General features: G+C 43.7%; 2 protein-coding genes across 8 annotated transcripts in view; both read right to left on the reverse strand.

Annotated features, from left to right (window-relative positions):
* The window catches only part of ALS2CR12 (amyotrophic lateral sclerosis 2 chromosome region 12), a 35,847-nt gene extending 22,432 nt beyond the window's left edge, over positions 1 to 13,415 (reverse strand). Inside the window, exons 1-7 of one of the 5 annotated variants that reach the window (XM_013982308.2) lie at positions 12,770 to 13,415; positions 12,324 to 12,389; positions 6,207 to 6,363; positions 5,661 to 5,735; positions 2,527 to 2,575; positions 1,583 to 1,797; positions 54 to 147 (exon numbers count right to left, since the gene is read on the reverse strand). In XM_013982308.2, the coding sequence (XP_013837762.1) occupies positions 54 to 147; positions 1,583 to 1,797; positions 2,527 to 2,575; positions 5,661 to 5,735; positions 6,207 to 6,319 (546 nt within the window). In that variant the 5' untranslated portion in view covers positions 6,320 to 6,363; positions 12,324 to 12,389; positions 12,770 to 13,415. Of the gene's footprint in view, positions 1 to 53; positions 148 to 1,582; positions 1,798 to 2,526; positions 2,576 to 5,660; positions 5,736 to 6,206; positions 6,364 to 7,389; positions 7,544 to 12,323; positions 12,390 to 12,437 lie in introns of those variants that run through there. The other 4 variants (XM_021075448.1, XM_021075450.1, XM_021075449.1 and 1 more) reach the window with 4 other exon arrangements.
* TRAK2 (trafficking kinesin protein 2) overlaps positions 18,326 to 23,678 on the reverse strand; it is a 64,794-nt gene continuing 59,441 nt past the window's right edge. For 2 of the 3 annotated variants that reach the window (XM_021075699.1, XM_021075698.1), the window contains exon 16: positions 18,326 to 22,605. In XM_021075699.1, coding sequence (XP_020931358.1) covers positions 21,927 to 22,605 — 679 coding nt within the window. In that variant the 3' untranslated portion in view covers positions 18,326 to 21,926. The remainder of the gene's footprint in view (positions 22,606 to 23,678) is intronic. The other variant, XM_013982331.2, reaches the window with a different exon arrangement.

Below are 23,678 nucleotides of genomic sequence, written 5' to 3' on the forward strand. Positions count from 1 at the left end.
TATTGGTCTCTCCCCTTCCTACAGAGATGTCTGCTAACTCAAGGATCACTCACCAATTTCTGGGCAGAATGATGATCTCTGTTCATTTGCTCTATAATCACTGTCAGCTCTGAGATCTGTTCTTCTAGGTCGGTAACGATGTCAGTCCTACAGGACAAGTAACCCATCATGCACACAGCTTCCAAGCCATGCCAGTCAGGCCCCTCCCGGAACGTGGCTGGCTCGGCCTGGTGAGAGCCAGCCATGTTCTGCACCTGCTCCCTCATCATGAGGGTGGGGGTGGAGGGGTGGAAGGGTGGTCAGGAAGAAGGGATTTGACAGTAGGGTGGCTGAGCCTCTGACATAGCCTTTTTGGGTAAGCTGGCCAGAAGTGAGCGGGGGTGGTAGAGTGACCCATTGAATAGAGGAGAAAGAGAATATGTCAGAAATCTATTAGGGTTTGGAGTTCCTGTTGTGGCTCAGTGGTTAGCGAATCCAACTAGGAACCATGAGGTTGCGGGTTCGATCCCTGGCCTTGTTCGATGGGTTAAGGATTCGGCGTTGCCGTGAGCTGTGGTATAGGTTGCAGATGCGGCTTGGATCCTGCATTGCTGTGGCTCTGGCATCGGCTGGTGGCTACAGCTCTGATTCAACCTCTAGCCTGGGAACCTCCATATGCCGAGGGAGCGGCCCTAGAGAAGACAAAGAAAAAAAAAAAAAAAAAGAAATCTGTTAGGGTTTGACCTTGACTCAGTAAAGAGAGTTGAAATGGAGGAGGGAAAAGTTCAGAGGATTAGGAAATGAGGTGGGGGAATAGGATTAATGCTGACAGTGCATCATAAACAAGGAACGGGCTGGACCAAGAAGGGATTGTGTGGCTTTCAGAGTAGGTTATAGATGTTGATGATTCTGGGTCTGGGGCGTCCATGAGATCAGTAAGCTTATTCAGCTCTATTTGGTGGAGCTGGAACAAACAGGGTGGCAAGCAGTGCAGCAGAGACGAGCACCTTGATACAAGAGAGTGTGAAAACGAGAGAGAGGATGTAGGAGGAGATGGGGGAGGCGAGGATGTGAATGAGAGACTGAGGAGTAGAAAGAAAACCATGCGGGGACTGAGTTTACATGGTCCTGGAGGATAGAGAGCGGATGGACCATGAGTGACAGAGGGGGTGGCCGCCTGCTCAACCAGGATGGAGTCAGGCCAGAAGCGCCCAAGCTGCATCTCTCAGAGGCTTAAACTGAGTGGTATCTGTGGACATAATGAATCAGAGATGCAGACGTGAGGCTCCCAGAAATCCTGATGTTCGTGTCAATTCTCACCTTCCAAATGCAGACTCTTTTATGAATATTTCATCCATGTGTTACCTCCAAGAACAACTACCTCCTTTAGTGCGAGTGACACCAACCCAGTCATCCTCCAGGTTGGAAAAGGCCTGACGTGTCCATCCTCCTGACTCCTATGGGCTCTGAGCAGGGCGGTGGGAGTGGAGAGGGGTGGGTTGCAGGGCTGAGGAGGGGAGGGACACTGGGGACTGGGCGTCAAATGAGGGGCTTGTCCTTGAGGCCAGGCTGGGACAGGTGGATGTGGGTGCAAGGACATTACCTGGAAAAATTGACTTTGTTCATGTGCTCTGATTCCAAAAGCTTTTTCCTCTCAAATATCTCATCTCCCAAGGTGACGGAAACCTGCTCCCTGTTTCGAATGAGGCGGTAGCCAGGTGACACGTTTATCACTTCCTGGGAGTTGGGGCGGAAGGTAAGGTAAACAGTGCAGACTTGGAGCGCTGAGCTTGCACCGATCGATCTTCTGCTAGGGCCCTGCATCTTACAGACAGACACGCGAGGTGGGATTCCAGGGCCCAACTTCCTCCTGTGCCCTCCCCGGGGTACTGCTCCTGAAATCTGATTGTAAGGTTCAGCTGGCTCCTGAACATCCCCATGGGCCTCTCAGACCCAACATGTGCAAAACCCAGCCATTGATACCTGCCCCCCACCTCCCTGCACTCTGCCTCTGGGCCCTGCTCCTTCCCTTCCCTGCAGCTAGGCATTGGGAAAACTGCTCACAGTTTGGAATTAGATGGGCCTGAGTTTAAATCCTGTCTGGCTCTGCCACCAACCAGCATCTCAGAAAGTGAGGATAGGGCGTTCCCGTCGTGGCTCAGTGGTAACGAACCCTACTAGCATCCACAAAGACTCGGTTCGATCCCTGGCCTCACTCAGTGGGTTCAGGATCTGGTGTTGCTGTGAGTTGCGGTGTAGGTCACAGACACAGCTCAGATCCTGAGTTATGGTGGCTGTGGTGTAGGCCGGCAGCTACAGCTCTGATTTGATCTCAAGACTGGGAACCTCCATATGCCATGGATGTGGCCCTAAAAAAAAAAAAAAAAAAAAAAAAAAAGTAGTGAGAAGGAGAACTCTCAAAAGACTTTTTTGAGGAATAAATAACATATGAGAAAATGCCTAGCACAGTTACAAACAAAACAACTCCTAAAAACATTTTAGTCAGTTCCACCTCATCCCCAACCAGACACCAAGTCTTTTACTCACATTAGGTAATTTATTGCTCTCCTCTTGTTTTCCTAAATGGATTTTCATCCTGCAAGAGAAAGGTGTGCTCAGAAAGCAACTGATGAGGAAAGAAAAGTTCCAAGCTTGGGAGCTGTACCCCGATCCCACCACCCATCTCTGAAAAGTGACCTTACCTGGAGTAAATCTCTTAAAATGCTCTCCTTCAGAAAATAGGAAGGAGTTCCCGTCGTGGCTCAGCTGGTTACAGACTTGACTAGGATCCATGAGGACACAGGTTTGAGCCTGGGCCTTGCTCAGTGGGTTAAGGATGCGGCGTTGCTGTGCGTTGTGGTGTAGGTCGCAGACACAGCTGGGATTTGGTGTTGCTGGGGCTGTGGTGTCGGCTGGCACCTGCTGCTCTGATGCAAACCCTAGCCTGGGAACCTCCATATGTTGTGGGAGTGGCCCTAAAAAAGCAAAAATTGAAAAAAAAAGGGGAAGTAGGAAATATTTAAGAGTCCCGGGATCACTGGCACACAGATTGTGATGAAACGGTGGTCAGTAGAAAAGTGAAAAATCAAGTTGTCATTAGTCTAATAGTAGAACTATCCCTAAAACACAGGCCGAGAGACTTGGCGTGAAGATCCCCAGTGCTCCTCTAGAAGCACAGTGCTTAATTTTCATGCACATATTTTTAGTGACATCTATGTTGTCTGCACAACAGCCATACTTGGTGTTTGCACCGGAAATTGGTGTTCTAGAACCCTGAAAGTGCTCATTACATGCATTCAGGATAAGCAAAGTGCTACTATTCGGAGATCTAGTGTTAACTCTGATTAGAATCAGTTTTTGTTTGCAGGTAGGAAAATACAAGCATAACGTCAGGTACTTAAGTGTCTCAAGAGTATCTATGAGGGAGCTTATCTGCAAGGTTGAAAGAGTCGGAAAAGAGTAATTAGCTTCCGATGTGGTGAAAGAAATGCAAGTCAGATCCTCAGAACCCTCTGATGGCTTCCTGTCTGTTAATCCCCACTCTGCCCCCACCCCCACCCCGTGCAAAGTCATAGCTTGAAGCTCTAATACCCGAGGTCTCAGAATGTGACTATATTCAGATTTACCATCTTTAAAGAGCTGATTTAGTTAAAATGAGGCCATTAGGGTGAGCACTGATCTCATTTTATTGGAGTCCTTGCACAAGAGATTAGGATGCACAGGGGGACCCATGGGCGTGAACATGCCAAGGAAAGCCCAGGGGAGGAAGCAGCAGGCAGGCAGCCATCGGCAAGCCCCGGAGAGAGTCATGCACCAGAAACCAAGCCCACCGGCACCTTGATCTTGGACCTCTGGCTTCCAGAGCCGTGAGATAATAAACTTCTGTTGCTGAAGCTACCCAGTCTGTGGCTTTTTTGTTATGGCAGCTCTAACAGCGGACACATCATCTCTTACAGTGGCCAGCAGGACTGTCAGAGTTTCCTGCTGTTACTGTAACACATTACTACAAACTTGGTGGCTTAAAACAACACCAACTTGTTATAGTTCTGGAGGTCAGAGTCTGAATGGGTCTCTCTGGGCGAAAATCAAGGTGTCAGCAGGGCTACACTGCTTTCTGGAGGATGGTAGGGAAGAATCTGTATCCTTGCTTTTTCCAGCTCCTAGAAGTTGCCCTCTTCCTAGCAGCCTTGTCCTCTATATTCAGAGCCAACACTGGCATCACTCCTGCCTCTGCTTCTATTGTCATGTCTCCTTTTCTGCTATTCTGACTTCCTCCTTCCCAGGTAAGGACTCTGATGTTTACATAGGCCCACCTGGATATTCCAGGTTGATCTGACCATTTCAAGGCCAGCTAATCAGTAATATAATTCCATCTGCAATCTTTTACAGTTTAAATTTTTTTTTTTTTTTTTGCCTTTTTAAGGCTGCAAGCACAGCATATGGAAGTTCCCAGGCTAGGGGTTGACTTGGAGCTGCAGCTGCCGGCCTACACCACAGTCACAGCAACGCAGGATCTGAGCTGCATCTGTGTCCTACACCACAGCTCACAACAACGCCGCGATCCTTAACCTACTGAGTGAGGAGGGATCGAACCCATATCCTCGTGGATACTAGTTGGGTTCTTAACCTGCTGAGCCACAATGGGAACTCCTCATCTGCAATCTTAATTCTCCCTTGGCAAGTAACAGGGCATAATCTCATTTGCCAGGGAGTAGGACGTGGACTTCATGGGGGGCGGGGGGAGGTCATTATTTTGCTGGCCACATTCACCAGCTCTGCTGTGTCTCTGAGTTCACTTTGCAACTCTCTCTTCTCACTTCCTGCACTCCCCTTGTCTGGGCCTCTTTGCTTTCCAGTAAAAATCAGACGTGCCAAGCACATTCCCACCTAGGGCCTTGGTACTGGCTGTTCCCTTTGCCAGGAGTGCTCCCCCCAGGTATCAGCACAGCTCCTGCTGTTTCTTTACAAAGGGATTGCCTGACCTCTCTTTATAAAACAGCAGCCCCACCCGCACCATCCCGCCTCCCTGTGCCTACATTATTTTTCTACCTACCACTTGCAGACCTTGGATGGATTAATGTGTTTATGGTCAGCTCCCTGCCCCTCCCCAGTGAAATGCAAGGTCAGGAGAGTGGCAACCTCACTGCAGGCCCGGTGCACCTGACTCAATGTCTCGAAAATAATAGGTGCTCAATAAATATTTTCCAAATAAAGAAATAGAATATAGAGATTCATGCAAAAGCCTAAAGCTAAGTTACACATCTAAGTTTATAAACGAGGATTAAAATTTTAATTGATGTGTAAAAGCAGAGCTGCAATCTAGGGACAACCTTAGACATTGTAAAGTAATCGGGAAAAGGATGAGTCAACACCATAAATCCGTGGAAGGCTCTTTGCCAACGACATGCCTTGGGCATTGTACCCTTTTAGGGCAGGTATGGCCCTCTGGGGCACCCAGCTGAGAGCTCCTTTGTAGTGACCTTGAAAGCTGTGGGTGCAGAGGCCACAGAATCTGCTTGTAAGATCTGAGGTTTGGGGCAAATCCCAGTGGATTCTGGTAATTCTCTGACATATCTGGCAGCAATTAGCTCAAGTCAGGAAAGTCTGCGAAGGCCAAGAAGGGAGATTATTTTATTCACGTACTTTGGAACATTCCTGCCCCATGGACAAAAAGTACTTACTTTGGGGTGATAACAGATTTAGTTATTGGTTGGACATAATTTTGTTTTTTTGAAGCTGAAGGAAGAGGAGTTAGCCTGAAAGAGAAAAAGAAAAACAAGAAAGAGAAAATTGGAAATTTAGAAACCTAGTTTGGTACTCCCAAATAAGGGAGATCCCCACAGTGACCCTAAATTGGAATATATGGTCTGACAGTGGGAATCTTTAAAATTAGGAAGTTCTTGGGGAACCTCAGGCCCAAGGCCTCGGCACTTGTTCACTAATTTGGGGGTTCCTCATTTCCTGGAGCGCTTCGTCCCTCTTGGAGGGGAAGCCTCGACAGGTCCTTTCTCTGCTGCACTAATTCTGAGACCTCGTCATTGAAAAGCTCGCTCAGCCCAGGCAGCACTGGCCAGACGGCTGTGCAGCCAACAGGCTGTAGAGCTGGACTTTCTGACCCACCTGGGATTTTGCTGCCAAGTTGAATGTGCTGCAAACTTTGTGAAGGAAAGAAGGCTGCAAATGGAACCCAATTGCCCAGGCTCTGCTCCATCTCAGATAATCCTTACTTGGGCTTCACTGGAGAGGTCTTCCTGGGTGGCTGAGGAGTCTTGATTAGCCTTCGTGGTCCCAGGTTCCAGGGGTCCCAGCAGGTGCAGTAGATGAGAGGGTTGGGGTACATGGCAGGTCGGGGGCCGCCCTGGCTTCTAGGTCAGAAGGCCCTTTCTGAAATGAGAAAAGAGCAGCAGAGTTACACTGTTCAGAATCAGAGCAATAATACTTAGAGACCAATTGGGAAGCACCCAGGAATGGCCCACAGTGCAGACAGAAGACTCTGGAAGCTGTTGATGTGGTGCAGGGTCTTCACTATAAGTAACACCTCACCCCTGGCCATCCCAGAGACGTGACTTGAAAGCAATTTAGGAGTTCCCGTCGTGGCTCAGTGGTTAACGAATCCGACTAGGAACCATGAGGTTGTGGATTTGATCCCTGCCCTTGCTCAGTGGGTTAAGGATCTGGCATTGCTGTGAGCTGTGGTGTAGGTTGCAGACATGGCTTGGATACCGAGTTGCTGTGGTTCCGGCGTAGGCCAGTGGCTACAGCTCCGATTGGACCCCTAGCCTGGGAACCTCCATATGCTGCGGGAGCAGCCCAAGAAATGGCAAAAAGACAAAAAGACAAAAAGACAAAAAAAAGAAAGAAAGAAAGAAAGAAAGCAATTTAACATTTGACATAGCTGAGTGCTTATTGTGGGCCAGGGCTTGAACCCGCACAGTAGGTTGCCATTTCATTTTGTTGATGGTCTCTTTTGCTGTACAACCTAAGTGCCCATCAATTGATGAATAAAGAAGATGTGTAATGCAGCTACAATGGAATATTGGTCATAAAAAAGAATGCAATCTTGACATTTGCCTCAATATAAATGGACTTAGAGGCTATCATGCCAAGTGAAATAAGTCAGAGAAAGACAAATGAAACAAATGAGCAAACAAAACAAAACAGAAACAGAATCATTGACACAGAGAACAAACTGGTTGCCAGAGGGTAGAGGGGTAAGAGATTGGGCAGAATAGATGAAGGGATCAAGACATACAAATGACCAGTTATAAAATAAATGTCATAGTGACGTAATGTACAGCGTGGGGGCTATAGTCATAATATTATAATAACTTTGCATGGTGACAGGTGGCAACTAGACTTATCATGATTAGTTTGTCATGTATATAAATGTCAAATCACTATTTTTCAAACCAGAAACTAATATAAGATTGCATGTCTGGGGAGTTCCTGTTGTGGCTCAGTGGAAATGAATCTGACAAGCATCCATGAAGACGCAGGTTCGATCCCTGACCTCGATCAGTGGGTTAAGGATCCAGCATAGCTGTGAGCTGGTATAGGTCCCAGATGCAGCTTGGATCTGGTGTTGCTGTGGCTGTGGCGTAGTCCAGCAGCTACAGCTCTGATTCGGCAGCTCTAAAAAGACAAAAGACAAAAGACAAAGACAAAAAAAAAAAAAAAAAAAGACAACTGACTGAATGGGAGAAGATATTTGCAAATGATATATTTGATAAGGAGCTAATATCCAAAAGACACGAAGAACTCATAAAACTCAATAGCAAAAAACCAAACAATCCAATTTTAAAATGAGCAAAGGGGAGTTCCCTGGTGGCCTAGTGGTTAAGGATCAAGCATTGTCACTGCTATGGCATGGGGTTCAGTCCCTGGCCTGGGAACTTTCACATCACATGGGCATAGCCAGAAGAAAATTTAATAATTAAATAAATAAACATGGGCAAAGGACCTAAATAATCATTTTTCCAAGGAAGACATACAGATGGCCAACAGACACAAGAAAAAATGCTCAACATCCCTAGTCATCAGGAAAGGCAAATCAAAACCACAATGAGATATCACCTCAAACCTGTCAGAATGGCTATTATCCAAAAGGCAACAACTAGCAAGTGTTAATGAGGATGTGCACTGTTGGTGGGAATGTAAATTGGTGCAGCCGCTGCGGAAAACAGTGTGGAGATTCCCCTAAGTAGTTAAAAATAGAACTACCATTGAATCCAGCCATTCCACTTCTTGGTATTTATCTGAAGAAAACAAAAACACTCATTTGAAAAGATATACGCACCCCTATGATCATTGCAGCACTATTCACAGTAGCTGAGACATGCAAGTTAAGGATCTTGAGAGGGAGAGAATATCTGGATTATCCATGTGGGTCCAAGGTAATCACTAGGGTTCATATAAAAGGAATGTGGGAGGGTCAGAATCAGAGAAGAAAATGACCAAGTAGGAGTCCTTGAGAAAGGGACCATGAGCCAAGGAAAGTGGGCAGCTTTTAGAATCTGGAAGATGCTAGGGAATGAAACTCCCCTGAACCTACAGAAGGAATAAAGTCCTGCCAACATCTTTTTTTTTTTTTTTTTTTTTTGGTCTTTTTGCCATTTCTTGGCCGCTCCCGCAGCATATGGAGGTTCCCAGGCTAGGGGTCCAATCGGAGCTGTAGCCAAGAGCCTACAGCAGAGCCACAGCAACGCGGGATCCGAGCCACGTCTGTGACCTACACCACAGCTCACGGCAACGCCGGACCCTTAACCCACTGAGCAAGGCCAGGTATCAAACCCGAAACCTCATGGTTCCTAGTCGGATTCGTTAACCACTGCGCCACGATGGGAACTCCAGTCCTGCCAAAATCTTGATGTAAGCCCTGTGAGACCCATTTCAGATTTCTGACTGCAGAATTGTGAGTTAAACTGGCATTGTTTTAAGGCACTACATTTGTGATAATGTGTTTACAGAGCATCTGTAATAGGAAACAGAAATTTGGCGGAAAATTAACAATAGAAACCTAGACACCTAAGAAAATTAAAATTGCATAATTACTTTAGGTTAAAACATATCGCATAAGAGGAGTTCCCATCGTGGCTCAGTGCTAACAAACCGACTAGCATCATGAGGACTTGGGTTCGATCCCTGGCCTTGCTCAGTGGGTTAAGGATCTGGCATTACCATGAGCTGTGGTATAGGTCGCAGATACAGCTTGGATTCCGCATTGCTGTGGCTGTGGTGTAGGCTGGCAGCTACAGCTCTGATTCAACCCCTAGCCTGGGAACTTCCATGTGCCCCAGGTGTGGCCCTAAAAAGACAAAAAAAAATTGCATAAGAAAATAAATATAGTCATAGTAAGCTACACACTCATACATACTAATGTAAAAAATATTGATTTAACTACGAAGTGATTGTGACTACACTAGAAGAGTGAGAGTGGGGGAATGGAATGGAAAATGTTGGCCTAGCAACCAGGTGACAGGGCCCCCATATTTAGCTACCTGTGTTCCCCTTAGCTTGGGCACCTGGTCAGGAGATCTCAGGGAGGCAAGGGAAATGGGTCAGGTGGAGCATCCCCCGTGAGAAGATGGTGCCACAGGCAGCTAGAATTCAGGTAAGAAAGAAGGCTGCGGAGGTAAGACAGAAGCTCATATCTGCTTCCTCTGAGGGCAGAGCCAATCCTGAGCCTGGGGGGTTAGAGGAGTCCCTGCAGCAGGAAGTGAGAGGCTGGGGCAGCCTGGCTCCCAGCAAGTGCCTTCACTTCTCACCTGCCATCTCAACTGAGCGGTTCTTTTTTTTTGCTTTTCAGGGCTGCGCCCACGGCATATGGAGGTTCCCAGGCTAGGGGTTGAATTGGAGCTACAGCTGCTGGCCTATGCCACAGGCACAGCAACTCCAGATCCGAGCCACGTCTGGGACCTACACCACAGCTCACAGCAATGCCAGATCCTTAACCCACTGAGCAAGGCCAGGGATCAAACCTGCAACCTCATGGTTCCCAGTCAGATTCGTTTCTGCTGCGTCATGATGAGAACTCCTGAACTGAGCAGTTCTTCAAGGCCTGGCTCCACCAGGACACTCTCTGTGCCCCCAGGGAGCCTCTAAGTGACTTGTCCACAACAGATATTTGATAAAACTGGTTACCAATAAACTGGGTGGCTCTAATCACAGGGACCAGTCAACAAGGAGAAGAAGGATCCATAGGTGAAACTATAAAAATATCGTGGTCATTACAATATTATAGATACATCAAAAATTAGAATTAAAAACCAAAATGCATAGGTAAATTATGGGACAGCCACTCAGTGGAGTTTTACATAGATTTTAATTGACTCAGTGAAAGCCTGTGGAAACATGAAGAATGAAAATGAAGCAAGATATAAAAGTGTGTGTGCAATGAACAGCTATGTACAAGTTTTAGCAGTATGGATGTGGGTTAGAAATGACTACAGTAAAAAATGATATTGGGTCAGAATGTCAGGATTATGATTTTTTTCCCCCCTCCACAACATTCTTTACTAAAATTTTCCTTGGGTTTTGGAGTCAGATGGGTCTGACTTTGCATAGACACTTCTCCACTTATCAGCTGTGGGATCTTAAGAAATGAACTTTTACTTTTCTGAGTCTCAGTTTCCTCATCTGTAGGGAACATGGGAATTCATGCCTCGCTGGGTTGCTGTGCACATGAAATGAGACCATGTCAGGAAAGCTCTCGGCTCACTGCCTTGCCTATATTAGTTTTCTAAAAACTGGCAACTGAGTTTAGGAATATTATGTACCCCAGTGGTATTTGGCTTATGGAAGATCATTGCCCCCTTTTTTTGGCCACAATGTGTAGTGGTTTGATAGTTTGATGGGATGGGACCTGGGCTGCCGTGGTGAAAGCGCTGAATGCTACCCACTACACTACCAGGGAGCTCCCAGAAGCTCTTATTTCTAAATTTGTAGAATAGGTTTATTTTTGTGTTTGTGTTAAATTGAAACTAAATTGCTAGCTTCAACAGTCATCAATTTGTGTGGAGTTCCTGTAGAGGCTCAGTGGAAACAAATCCGACTAGGAACCATGAGGTAGCGGGTTTGATCCCTGGCCTTGCTCAGTGGGTTAAGGATCTGGTATTGCCATGAGCTGTGGTGTAAGCCGCAGACATGGCTCGGATCTGGTGTTGCTGTGGCTGTTGGCATAGGCTGGCAGCTGTAGCTCCGATTCAACCCCTAGCCTAGGAACATCCATATGCCACGGGTGCAGCCCTAAAAAAAAGAAAAAAAAGGCAAAAAACCCCCAAAACAATTATCAATTTGTGTCTAACCTCATTCTTCTATACCCAGCCCACTTCTCTAACACTAAAGCCAAAACAAATCTATCATTTTAATTATACTTAAGGCAAATCTTTATTTATTTATTTTGGCTGCCCTGGAGACTTACGGAGTTTCCCTGGCCAGGGATCGAAACTGCACTGCAGTTGTGGGCTGTCCACAGCTGGGGCAATGATGGATCCTTAACCCACTGTGCTGCTAGGGAACTGCTAAGGCAAATCTTTAAAACAAACCTGAGATTTGTTTCTATATCATCGTGACTATGTAAATTTCTCCTCTATGAATGTACCCATTTATACTTTTAGCCAGTTTTGCATTGAAGAATATCTGATTGTTTCCTTTTTTTTTTTTCTATTACGAACAATGCCTCAGTGTACATTCTTTTGCTCTTAAAAAGTAAAAGCCTCTCCCTCCAAATACGCATGGGGATGATATGTAAAATATTTCACAGCTAGTAAGACAAGGCTATGGATCAGAGTAGCCATGGGCTCCAGGGCTGGGTGGGACAGGGTGCTGGAGGTGCCCACTCCCATTCCCAGCCACCCCCCCCCCCAGGCATTAACCCCTTACTTGCTGAATCCTGAGGAGGTCTGAGGGTGCCAGAGGAGGTGTTGCGGTAACCAAGGTGGCAGGGAGGGCATTTGAGAGCCTTGGACAATGTGTACACACAATCAGTATGGCAGTATTTCAATCTTTCAGTAAACTTGCATATGAGCTAAACATCAGCTACCTCCCTTACTCTCCCAAGAGGAAACCACTATAACAGCTTTTTGGATATCATTCCAGAAATGTTCTATAATCTTTAAAAATTTTTGCATAAATCAGACCATACTTGACACACTATATCATGCCTCGCTCTTTTTATATAACAGGATATCTAATAGGTATTTTCATATCAGCATAGATAGATCTGCTGCATTCACAATGGCTTGATTTGTTGCATTGTACGGTTCCAAGAACATAGGTGTGTGTGCGTCTTAGAGTTCTTTTTCCTCATTCTCTTCCTTTCCTGTATCTCTCCCTGATGATTTTACCTGGGGCTCAGTGCACTGACCGTGCCAGCTAGTGAGCCTGTAGTCACCAGTAAGCCAGCTGAACCTCTAGAAAGAAGAAAAAAATTATATAAAACCTCTTTTCAAAGAGCTTACCCTGGACTGCCCAAAGATTTGTTTTTCCCATGTGGTTCCTCTCCAAGGCAAGGCCCTTAAAGACCCCACAACGATACAGAGAAAGTGTTTCCCATCAACACAAAATCAGAATTCATTTTAGGTTAAATCCAGAGGTTCCAGAACTTGAGGCTTTAGTGGTCATTCCAAGTGATTGAAATGCTAGAGCAGAAAATCCACAGTATGTGTGGTGCAGAGAGACAGGCTGAAGCCAGCCAAAGGCTTTTACGAAGGCTGACTTGGAGCGTGCATGAATTTCCCTCCTAAAGACAATTCAGTACTGCAGGGAAAGTTAAACCAGAACAGAAGCTCACCCCTCCGTTCAGATTCTCTTGATTTGAGCCTCGAGTTGTGAGGTTTCTCCTTGGGGATGGCAGAGGAAGGTTTGTTTCTTTTATTGCTATGGAAACAGAACAGCAGCACCTCATTGGCTCGGACACTCTGCTCTTAAAGAGAGAAGGCTGGAGAGGCAGCCATTGAGAAATTCTCCAAGGCTGTGAGACAAGGTATGTTTAAGATACACTTTCTGGGGAAATAGAATTAAATAGCACTCCTAGGCTTAAATGGCTATGGCAGGCAGCATCTGTGATGGATTTGAAGTTCCTCTGTTATTTGCTCACAGAAACCTAAAATGCTAAAGTAGGCACTTTCTTCCTTGAATTTCAGGCTTTGAAATCTATGAAAGTAATCCCCCGGGACAGGAGTCCTTTTCAACCAAAGGAGCTCAGATTTTTTTTCATAAGGGGAGCTGCTTCTTTTCATTATAGAAAAAAAAGCTTGCATATTAAACGCCAGTTACTTTCGTTTTTATTTTACTAAACCACCTCACTCTAAGAACTATATTTGACACATCTTATAATAAAAATTTGCACGAACTAATACCCTTATTACATACTATTCTCACCTACTTATTTTTCATCTATTTAAAATGAAAGCTGGGAGTTCCCGTTGTGGCGCAGTGGTTAACGAATCCGACTAGGAAACATGAGGTTGCGGGTTCGGTCCCTGCCCTTGCTCAGTGGGTTAATGATCCGGCGTTGCCCTGAGCTGTGGTGTAGGTTGCAGACGCGGCTCGGATCCCGTGTTACTGTGGCTCTGGTGTAGGCCAGTGGCTACAGCTCCAATTGGACCCCTAGCCTGGGAATCTCCATATGCCGCGGGAGCGGCCCAAGAAATAGCAAAAAGACAAAAAATAAATAAATAAATAAATAAATAAATAAATAAAATTAAAAAAAAAAATAAAATGAAAGCTGGGAGTTCCTGTTGTGGTGCAGCGGAAACGAATCTGACTAGGAACCATGAGGTTGAGAGTTCGATCCCTGGCCTTGCTCAGTGGGTTAAGGATTCAGCATTGCCATGAGCTGTGGTGGAGGCCGGCAGCTGTAGCTCCAATTCGACCCCTAGCCTGGGAACCTCCATATGCCGCACACGGATGCAGCCCTAAAAAGCAAAATAATAATAATGATGATAATAATAAATAAATAAGAATAAAATAAAATGAAAATTGATCATAAATCCACCAGATTGACTTCATGATTCATTGATAAGTCACCACCCAAAGCTTTTAAAACTTTGTTATAAGTCCATCCATTCATTCTACCCCACACTTATTAGCTACTGAGTACCAGGTGCGGTTGCGTGGTATGGGGAGTTAGCTCCATTCCTGCGCTCTGTAGGGCTTAGGGACTATTGGGGAAATGGACAATAAATTCACTAAAATCACAATGAAGCTTATATTAAGGGCTTCACCAGGGACTGGATTGCAGGGATTTCTGTCTAGTGTAGTGAGTCAGGCAACAGTTTTAACTAGAGAAAGAATCTGACTGGCTTTGCATATTAGAAAGATAATTTTGACTGCACCATAGAAAACCAATGGGAAGGGCCAAGACAGGAAGGAAAGAAACCAGCTAGGAGTCTGTGGCAGTTGGCACATGAGACCCCGTGGGGGCCTCAACGGAGGGAGTAGCAGTGGGGATGGAGAGAAAGAGGACACATGGGAATTGAGGGAGAAGGAGGAGGCAGTAAGGATTCCTGGGTTTCTAGCCCAAGCCATTGGGTAGGTGGTGGTGCCATTTATTGAGATGGGAAATTCTGGGGGATGAAAAGACTCAGGGAGCAGGTCATGATTTCTTGGTCTTGTTGAGTCTGAGACATCCAAGTGGTGCTGTCTGTTACAGAGTTTGTTCCATGTTTGGGGAGTTCCAAAGAAGAGTTTGGGCTAGAAATACTTCAGGAGTCTTCAGAGTAGATAATATCTGAAACCAAGGGAGTGGATGAGATCACCCAGGGAAAGGATGTGTGCAGAGAGCAGGATCTAGAACAGAGCCCGGAGGAACACCAATATTTATGACAGTGCGTCTCAAAGAGTGGGCTAGTTAAAATATGCACAACAATCACTTGAATGAAAGTGGCTTAAATCAAACAAGTTCATAAATTTCATGAAACATAAGTTCTGGAGAGCATGCCGAAATGTCATTGTAGAACTGGGTTCTTCCCATCCTTTTGTCATGCCAGCCTCAGTGTGTTGACATACGGGAGCCCCAAGATTGCATTGTGGCTGCCACAATTCCAACCTTGGGTGTATTCTCTAAGTACCATGAGCAGAACAGGTGGCGACAACTTCAATAGCTAAAGGGAGGGAAAGATGTTACCAGGAGAACAATGGGATAGGATCTAGGAATTGGATATTTACTTTGAATCTGTTTATTGTGTGAAAAGTTATACTCAAAGGCTTTCTTTTTTTTAATTTCCCCAATACATTATTTTTTTTTCTACTGTACAGCGTGGTGACCCATTTACACATACATGTATACATTCTTTTTTTCATACATTATCATGCTCCATCATAAGTGACTAGACATAGTTCCCAGGGCTCCACAGCAGGATCTCATTGCTAATCCATTCCAAAGGCAATCTTTCTGATAATTAAAAAATAAAGCATGGTTTGGGTCTTGTGTGGAGAGGGCCTAAAAACAAAGATACACAGGAAGCGGATGCTAATGGAAAACTCCAGCCACTCCGCTTGGCTGAGACTTAGCACTAATTACATTGGATTTTTTCCCTTCTTTCCCCTTTTTAGACATGAATACAACTTTGTCACCTTCAAAACAGGGGAAGGGAAGGAAATGAAAGCTTCTGGGGGCTAAGTATATACTGCTCTTCTCTTTGGTTGAATTTAGGGAAACGGGCATTGCATAAAAGGCTCTTTCCAGAGACCCCGTAAGGGGACTGATGCTACTAACATTCACAGTAACTTTCCCCAAAGCAATGTGCCTTAGTGTTTGGAATGGGGGTGGCTTAGGCCAGAATACTGATGGGATAACCAAGTAAAGTTGAATAAATGAATGAGAGAAACTGACTTGACGATCCACCTGTGTCATCAGAATTAGTCTGCATGTTGTTGGGGGAAATGGGAACCATCTCCGGTGAGGCTTCAGCCTTCACGAAGTGGTGAACGTGATCAGTGGGTGAGCATTTAGAGGTTCTCATTTGTATAATTTGTTTGTGGCTCTCCGAGAATACACCCAGTGTAGAGAAGACCAGTGTTCTCTTACGGAGCTTGTCATTATTTTCAAATTACTCAGTTCTCTTTGATCATTTCTTGTCCTTCAAGATCCTTATAACGGATGCTATGCTAAATCCCACAGACTCACTCAGCAGTTTCCAAGTAGCCCATCACCAGGGAGCCACAGGAATCATGCAAAAGCCTGCAGTGCCACTCGTACACCCAGAAAGAGGGTGTTGCCCTGAGCCCTGATCTTCCGAGGGCTCTGCATATCACAGGTTCACACAAAAACCTCAGTTTATTATAGAACACATGGGCACTTAATCTGAAGCTCAGTGGAATAGCAGGACCTGGAGCCCTAAACATCCATTCTCATTGCTGACATTGTCAGGCCCCAGGGGGATGCTTCTCCACATCTCTTGCCCTTTATCTTCCAAACAAAAATGATTGTATCCACATGCTATGATATAAAGGTTTCTGTGTGGTTTTGCTGGAGAGGTCAGAGTCCCTGCTTTGGAATGCAGGAGGGATAGGGCAGCAGCAGTGAGCTGAGGGGAAAGGGAAAAACTCTCAGAAAGCATGAATGCACAGATTCACACATGATGAGATGGTGTTTCCCAGTGGTGCTGAGCATCCACTTTTTGCTTCTTTTCATGTTTTCATTTTTAAGTCCATAGGTACTCATCTATTGGAGTGGTACTTGCAAGAGCTACATATTGTGGCTGAAGAGCATCTTGCAATGTGAATTCTGATTATCTTTAAATTTATACATGTATATAGGTCTAGATGGAACACGCATGAATCTTGGTACCAATTCTTCACATTGTTGTATGGATCTAGAATCTGCTTTGAGAGATGGTGAAAGAGCTATGTAAGTGGTAGTGAATTACCTGAAATTAAAATACTTTGGGAGCTCCTGCTGTGGCACAATGGGATTGGCGGCATCTTGGGAACGCTGGACACGGGTTCAATCGCCAGCCCAGTACAGTGGGTTAGGGATCTGGTTGGTGTTGCCGAAGCTGCGGCTGGAATTCGATCCCCGGCCTGGGAACTCCGTATGCCACCGGGTGGCCAAAAAAGAAAAAAAAAATTGTAAAATTTTCTGACCCATTGTTCTAATGTTTAAATGTGATGTGAAACTCTTGCTTTTAAGCAACTTGGTGATTTTGCTGAGAAAGTAAGAAAAATAAATTTAATGGAGTAATACTTTTTAACGTAATTGACCTTTATGTATCTTTCTCTAACATTTCACATCCCCTTTGCTGTGCTTCATCTATGCTTTTTTTTTTCGTCTTTTTAGGGTCAAACCCTCGGCATATGGAGGTTCCCAGGCTAGGGGTCGAATTGGAGCTGTTGCCGCCGATCTACGCCACAGCAACAGCAATGCCGGATCCGAGCTGCGTCTGCAACCTACAATACAGCTCACGGCAACGCCGGATCCCTAACCCACTGAGCGAGACCAAGGATCAAACCCAAAACCTCATGGTTCCTAGTGGGATTCATTTCCGTTGCTTCACCATGGGAACTCCCCATCTGTACTTTCTTATGCTAAAGAATGTAACATTTTCTGCCTGTTCACCAAAGTTGTGTTTTGGCATCTTTGCCAAACCTGCACAGCATTTGTTCATTTGAAAATTTTATGGCATTTTAGCCCTTATTTCATAAAAACTAATGAACGGAAGAAACAAATTTGATGCTAGCATAACTCAAACTTAAAAACAGAGATGAAAGCCAACAGGATGCTTGCTGAAAGTCTCAAATCTTTACTCTCATCAGTGTTTTGAACTTAAACACATCTATTGATAATCATTTGTGAAAGAAAACAATTAAAAATGCTGGGAATAGCAGTAAATTATTTATGAAAGACGTAGATTTCAATATTTCCTACAAAGTGTTTTTATTTCTAAGTGGATATTAAATATTTTTAAAAATATTTAAAAAAATTGCAACAGAAAATAAACATCAAAGGGCTTTTCCCATTAGAATCCAACAATTCTCAAATTTCTTGGAAACAGTTTCTAAACAGCTAAGAGTATTAACAGTAAATTGTAGACTATAGGAAAAGAATTGCTTCATACTTCCTGAGTCTTTTCAAATTAAAGCTCTGTATGTCAGTGATTTTAGATTTTTTTGTTGTTGTTGCTGATACTTTGCTAAGGAAACAATATGGCTAGTCTATTTTTAAAAAATCTACGAAAATACAATAAAATGTTTACTACTCCAGTCTACTGTTGGTCTGTTTTGTGTTGGTCTGGCAAATTGAGGTCGTCTTCTGTACCAAAAACAACATAATGGAAAGGAAAGACTTAATACAGTGTTATCTGTGAAAAGAGCTGAGACAAAAACACAGGAAGACAAACAGAAATTTAAGAAGATACTCATGTTTATTTGATTTACATCTGACAAAGCAAAAGTAGGTATACAAAGAGCTGTTTGACAAAGTCAAGCTCCAGATATCAAACAACAGTATCTCCCTGGCAGCCCCAGAGGGCACCCATGCCACTCCCAGGCAGCTGTGCTGGCAATGCAACCACTCAATGTAGGTGCGGCTGTGCTGTGCGTGGAGTACAGGCTTGCAGGCATCCCAAAGGAGTGGGCCACTGACTACTAAGAGCTCTAGGTCCAGATGTCAAAAGTCAAAATTATTACCAACAAGTACTAATTATGTACCAGAATGGTCAGAAAAAATTACAGGCTTTGAATACTGTATAAAATACACCTTTTCTAGAGAATAGGCTCTTGAGAGCTGCCTTTATTTCCTCCCTTTGCCAAAGTTTGTTCGTTCAGGTCAAATCAAGGACATAGAGTACAGAATTTTTTTTTTTTTTTAAAGCTACTTTAACAATGGTCATTAACTTTTCCCCAAGACCCATGCCTAAGGCTATTTACATCACATTTGGGATCATCATAATTCAGGAGAATTTTAAATTCTGAGTTCACAGGGAAGGTATTCCTCCTAGTAGATAACAGGATACTCAGAAATACCTGAGATGTAATCACCGAGAACCTTCAGTAGAAAAAAAAAAGACTGGAGTTTCCTATACTGGCATCAAAGTACATACACAGTTGATAACAGAAAAACTAAAATGTGAACACTGCTAAAACATAACAGATAAATTAAGAAGGAACTTGCTACAAGGCTCTAGTTCTTAACTATACTTTATACATAATTTCATCATAATAGAGATTCTCAAGCTGTACCAAAAATGATTTCAGGTGGAAATTGCAAAAACAGCAAAACTCAATTTCAAAACAGGATTCATTTTTATTTTTTATTGTTTTTTAAATTTTATAATGATTTTTATTTTTTCCATTATAGCTGGTTTACAGTGTTCTGTCAATTTTCTACTATACAAGGTAGAAAGGTGATCCAGTTACATATACATGCATATAGCCTAGGATTCCTTTTTAGGGACAAGCATGCACCAGTATACAATCACTGTATTTCTGGTGGGATAGTAACATCAACTGAATTTTCAAAAACCAAAGTCTGGTTCTCTTCAATCAGATGGGCTTATTTGGCTGTGAATATATCCCCACCCTGCCTCCAAAGTGATCATTTTCACATTGGTAATTTTCAAAGTATACTAATTATACAGAACACTCTAAAATCTAGCTTGATTTATAGGTGTTTATATAATAGACATAAAAATCTGATAATTTAACACTTGTACCACTCTCTGGCCCTATATTTTCCTATTTCCTGATGTTTCTTGGAAACTGGCAATAGGAAGATTATACTTGCTTAGAGAATAAATAAAAAGCTTAAGGGATTTGCTTAAAATAAGCACCCTGGAGTTACTTTATGAAGTAGAAACTCAAATATTATCATTTAAAATGTGAATTGGAATATTTTAGAAATTTCAACATCAGGAATTCTTTTGGTCCACGTTCAGGGACACTTACATTCACTTATAGACCAGCTGGAATCCCTTCTGAACATTCACGTGTGTGGTCTGCTGACTTCAGAATGACTGAGCAAGGGGGAGAGAATGGGGAGAGGACACACTTTTTTTTTAAAGAAATTTATGTAGAAAAGTTCTATTAAAAGATTCTAAAAACCATGGAAAAGTCACCCATCTTCCTACTGCATGTGCGTTGGTTTTTCCACCTGAAGGAGAGGCAGCTCAAGAGATGAGAAGGACCCTCCTCCGGCCTTCTAACAGGTGTATGGATGGGAGCCACTCATCAAGAATTCTCCAGGAGGAGTTCCCATTGTGGCTCAGTAGGTTAAGGACCTGGCACAAGCTGTGGAGTAGGGTTCAGATGCAGCTTGGATCTGGTGTTGCCATGGCTACAGCTCTGATTTGACTCCTAGCTTGGGAACTTCCAAATGCTGCAGGTGTGGCCGTAAAAAGAAAGAAAGAAAGAAAAAAAAAAAGAATTCTCCAGAAAAATGCCTTTCAGTTATGTTGGAAAAAAGGAGCAAAACATTTGCAAATTAAGCACCAAAATGAACAAGTAACATACTTCCCATTTTCAAAAATCATTAGCCCCCTCCTTCATCTTCTCTCCATTATGCCTTTCATGTAGTGGCATTTCTTTCTGAACTGCACTGCCAAGATAAGGCCATGTCACCTTGGTCAGCAACCCTCGGAAAACAGAAAGAAAGAAAGAAAACAAATCTGCTTCTTCCCAATTCACACCCTTGCATCACACTGCTGAAAACGGAAACCTAAGCCCCAAGTTTCACTTTGCCATTTCACACAGTTTGTTTAAAAAAAATAAAAAAGGAATCCCAGAGGGAAAAAAAAAAAGCTCTGACTTTCCCTTTAAAAAGTTCATTCTCAAATTCTACAGATATTGAGAAAAAGGCATATGTGTTTTTGTTTTATTTTATATTAAAAAAAAACACAATCTCAAAGCAAGCACCTGGGTTTTACTTCAGTTTATAATAATTTACTGTGCCTGAGAATTTTTGTGCAAATACATGTCATCTTTCATTAAAGATATGCATAGCACATTTGGGAGAAAATTTTGTTGCAACCAACTTTCCTTACAAAAAAACTTACAGACATAAATACACAACACTCTCTAATTCCTACTGATTGCACTTCTGGTTTAACCCTTCCAGCCTCCAAGGAAATCTGAAAGACATGTAACATTGTTCATATGCCTCGGCCACTGCACTTATTCAGAAGAAATATTCTGAAAATAAGTTTCCTTGGTTCCAATGTACCCATATTTTCTTTCTTAAAAGTAAATCCCACCTACCCCCCACTCACGTTGTTTTTGGGGGGGATGTTGTATAAAAATACAAATTAAAAAATGAACTCTTATTAATCACAAAAACAAAAGGAATGTGGATGATGTCTGGGCTCCCAGGGGCTCAAAGGCCTGCAAACAAAGCAAAAAGGGAGTCTCCACTACTCTGATCTTATGAAAAAGGTAAAATTTCTTGTTTGATAATGCAGGAAGCATTCTCTTTGGTGGATGTGTAATTTCACCAGACATTAACAGGGGCCAACATAAAAGGTGTCCTTCTCTTGTCTCAACAACAGACTGAGTTAATTTCAGCAACCCTCCAGAATAGCTTTCTAAAGGCAACCTCAGTGCTGCTCCTTCTTTCTTCCTGTCTCCCAACTTGGGTCTTCCCTGCTTATGCTCATCAGAAGTAAATGTGCGACCAAGTTCAGGGTTTCTGGTGTGTTTCCATATTAATGAATTTATTTTCTAGTCACTTTTTATTTTCAAGACCAGAAAAACCACCAGATGGACGACGTTAAACCTTTCCTCTTTTTCTGCCTCCAAACACACATAACCCATTCATTTATACTTCCAAGTTATCAGTCAGACCTCATGCTCTAGGGCCTCATTCCAACTCTGCTTCTATTCTCCCACTTTCCTCTTCCCACATTCACAACCCTTCTGCAACATTCCTTTTCTTTCAGACAAGACTACATGTATCAGTGCAAATCTTTCCTTCATGTGCTAACTTGTTAGAGAGGTCAGTCAGCGGCTAGACCTCAGTCCTCCTTCAGGATATCCATTTTGGGTGAGGATGTGCAAACTGGGGTGCCAAAGCTACCCATCATGACCGGAAGACTCTGATTCCTCCTCAGTCCACTCAATAAATTGCTACCTGAATTTAAATAGATAGCAGAGCTTGGTCTTTGAAGACCATTTTCTGCCTCTTGGCTTCTTCCATTTGCCCGGGCTTCCGGGGTCTTGATCACTCTGGCTATCCCCAGTCTCTTCAGCCTCTCCACCAAGTTCATCTTCAACTGGCCGACATCAGGAGGGTTTCGGGACGGTCTCAAGCCATACATCTCTTGAAGGAATGTTTCAGCTGGTCGAGAGGCCAAAAAATTGTCAGAGAGATGCACTCGAGGCTCAAGGGGCAAAGGAGAAGGGCAAGGTGAGTGGGATGGTGAATTTGGTGGTGTGGAAGGGATAGCTGGGCCTCTAGGGAGAGGCTGGAGGAGAGGGTTCTCTGAAACTGGGCTGTGGTATACTTTAGCAGAGATGCCTCGCTCTTGCAGAAGTTTGGCCAAGCTCATCGTACTGCTGAAGGTTGTGGTGGAATCTCGTCGGTTGGTGATGGATTCACTGATGCTGAGTCTATAGGACAGAGCAGGAGAATTCACCGCCGTGTTTGATGAACTGCTACCACTACTGCCACATCCTAATGAAGGGAAGCCAGAGCTTCACCAAGAAAGAAAGAAAGGAAAAACAAAAGCAGGAGAATGATTTTAAGAGTAAAAAGTAATTCCGGTCAGCATTTAAAGTAATTAGGGTAGCTATCCATAGTAAATATAGAGGAACAGGCCACACAACATCAGTATCTGAGGAATGAAAAATCTGCTGTTACCTCAATGATTAGTTATTTGTAATTTAGCCATTAACTTATTGAAATATGTTTCTTTTCATAGAATATGAAAAAGTTCACTCTTAGATAACTTTACTTTTTAAACTTTTGTTTTTATTTTTTTTATTTTTTTTATTTTTTAGTTTTTGGTCTTTTTGTCTTTGTTGTTGTTGTTGCTATTTCTTGGGCCGCTCCCGCGGCATATGGAGGTTCCCAGGCTAGGGGTTTAATGGGAGCTGTAGCCACCAGCCTATGCCAGAGCCACAGCAACGCAGGATCCGAGCCGCGTCTGCAGCCTACACCACAGCTCACGGCAACGCCGGATCGTTAACCCACTGAGCAAGGGCAGGGACCAAACCCACAACCTCATGGTTCCTAGTCGGATTCGTTAACCACTGCACCACAACAGGAACTCCTAAACTTTTGTTTGTTTGCTTTTTGGTCTTTTTAGGGCCATACCTGCGGATATGGAAGTCCCCAGGCTAGGGGTGTCAGAGCTGCTGTTGCCGGTCTACCCCGCAGCCAAAGCAATGCCAGATCCGAGCTGCGTCTGCGACCTACACCACAGCTCCTGGCAACGTCAGATCCTTAACCCACTGAGTGAGGCCAGGGATTAAACCCTCATCCTCATGGATACTAGTCAGGTTCATTACTGCTGAGCCATGATGGGAACCCCAGGATAACTTTATTTTTAAAAATGAAATCTAAAATATGTATCTGGAAATACAGTTAAATTTTATGATGAAAAATAAAAAATTTAAATATTAAAGTAAACTTTATAATTTTTTATTAATATATCCATTCCATGAAATGAAATATACCAAGAGACAATAATCCATGATTTAATAATCTTCGACCTTTTAGAAAATACAATCTTTCATAATTAAACCAAAAATGCTCTTCTAAGGAG

This window comes from Sus scrofa, chromosome 15, assembly GCF_000003025.6.
Source record: "Sus scrofa isolate TJ Tabasco breed Duroc chromosome 15, Sscrofa11.1, whole genome shotgun sequence".
Lineage (NCBI taxonomy): Eukaryota > Metazoa > Chordata > Mammalia > Artiodactyla > Suidae > Sus > Sus scrofa.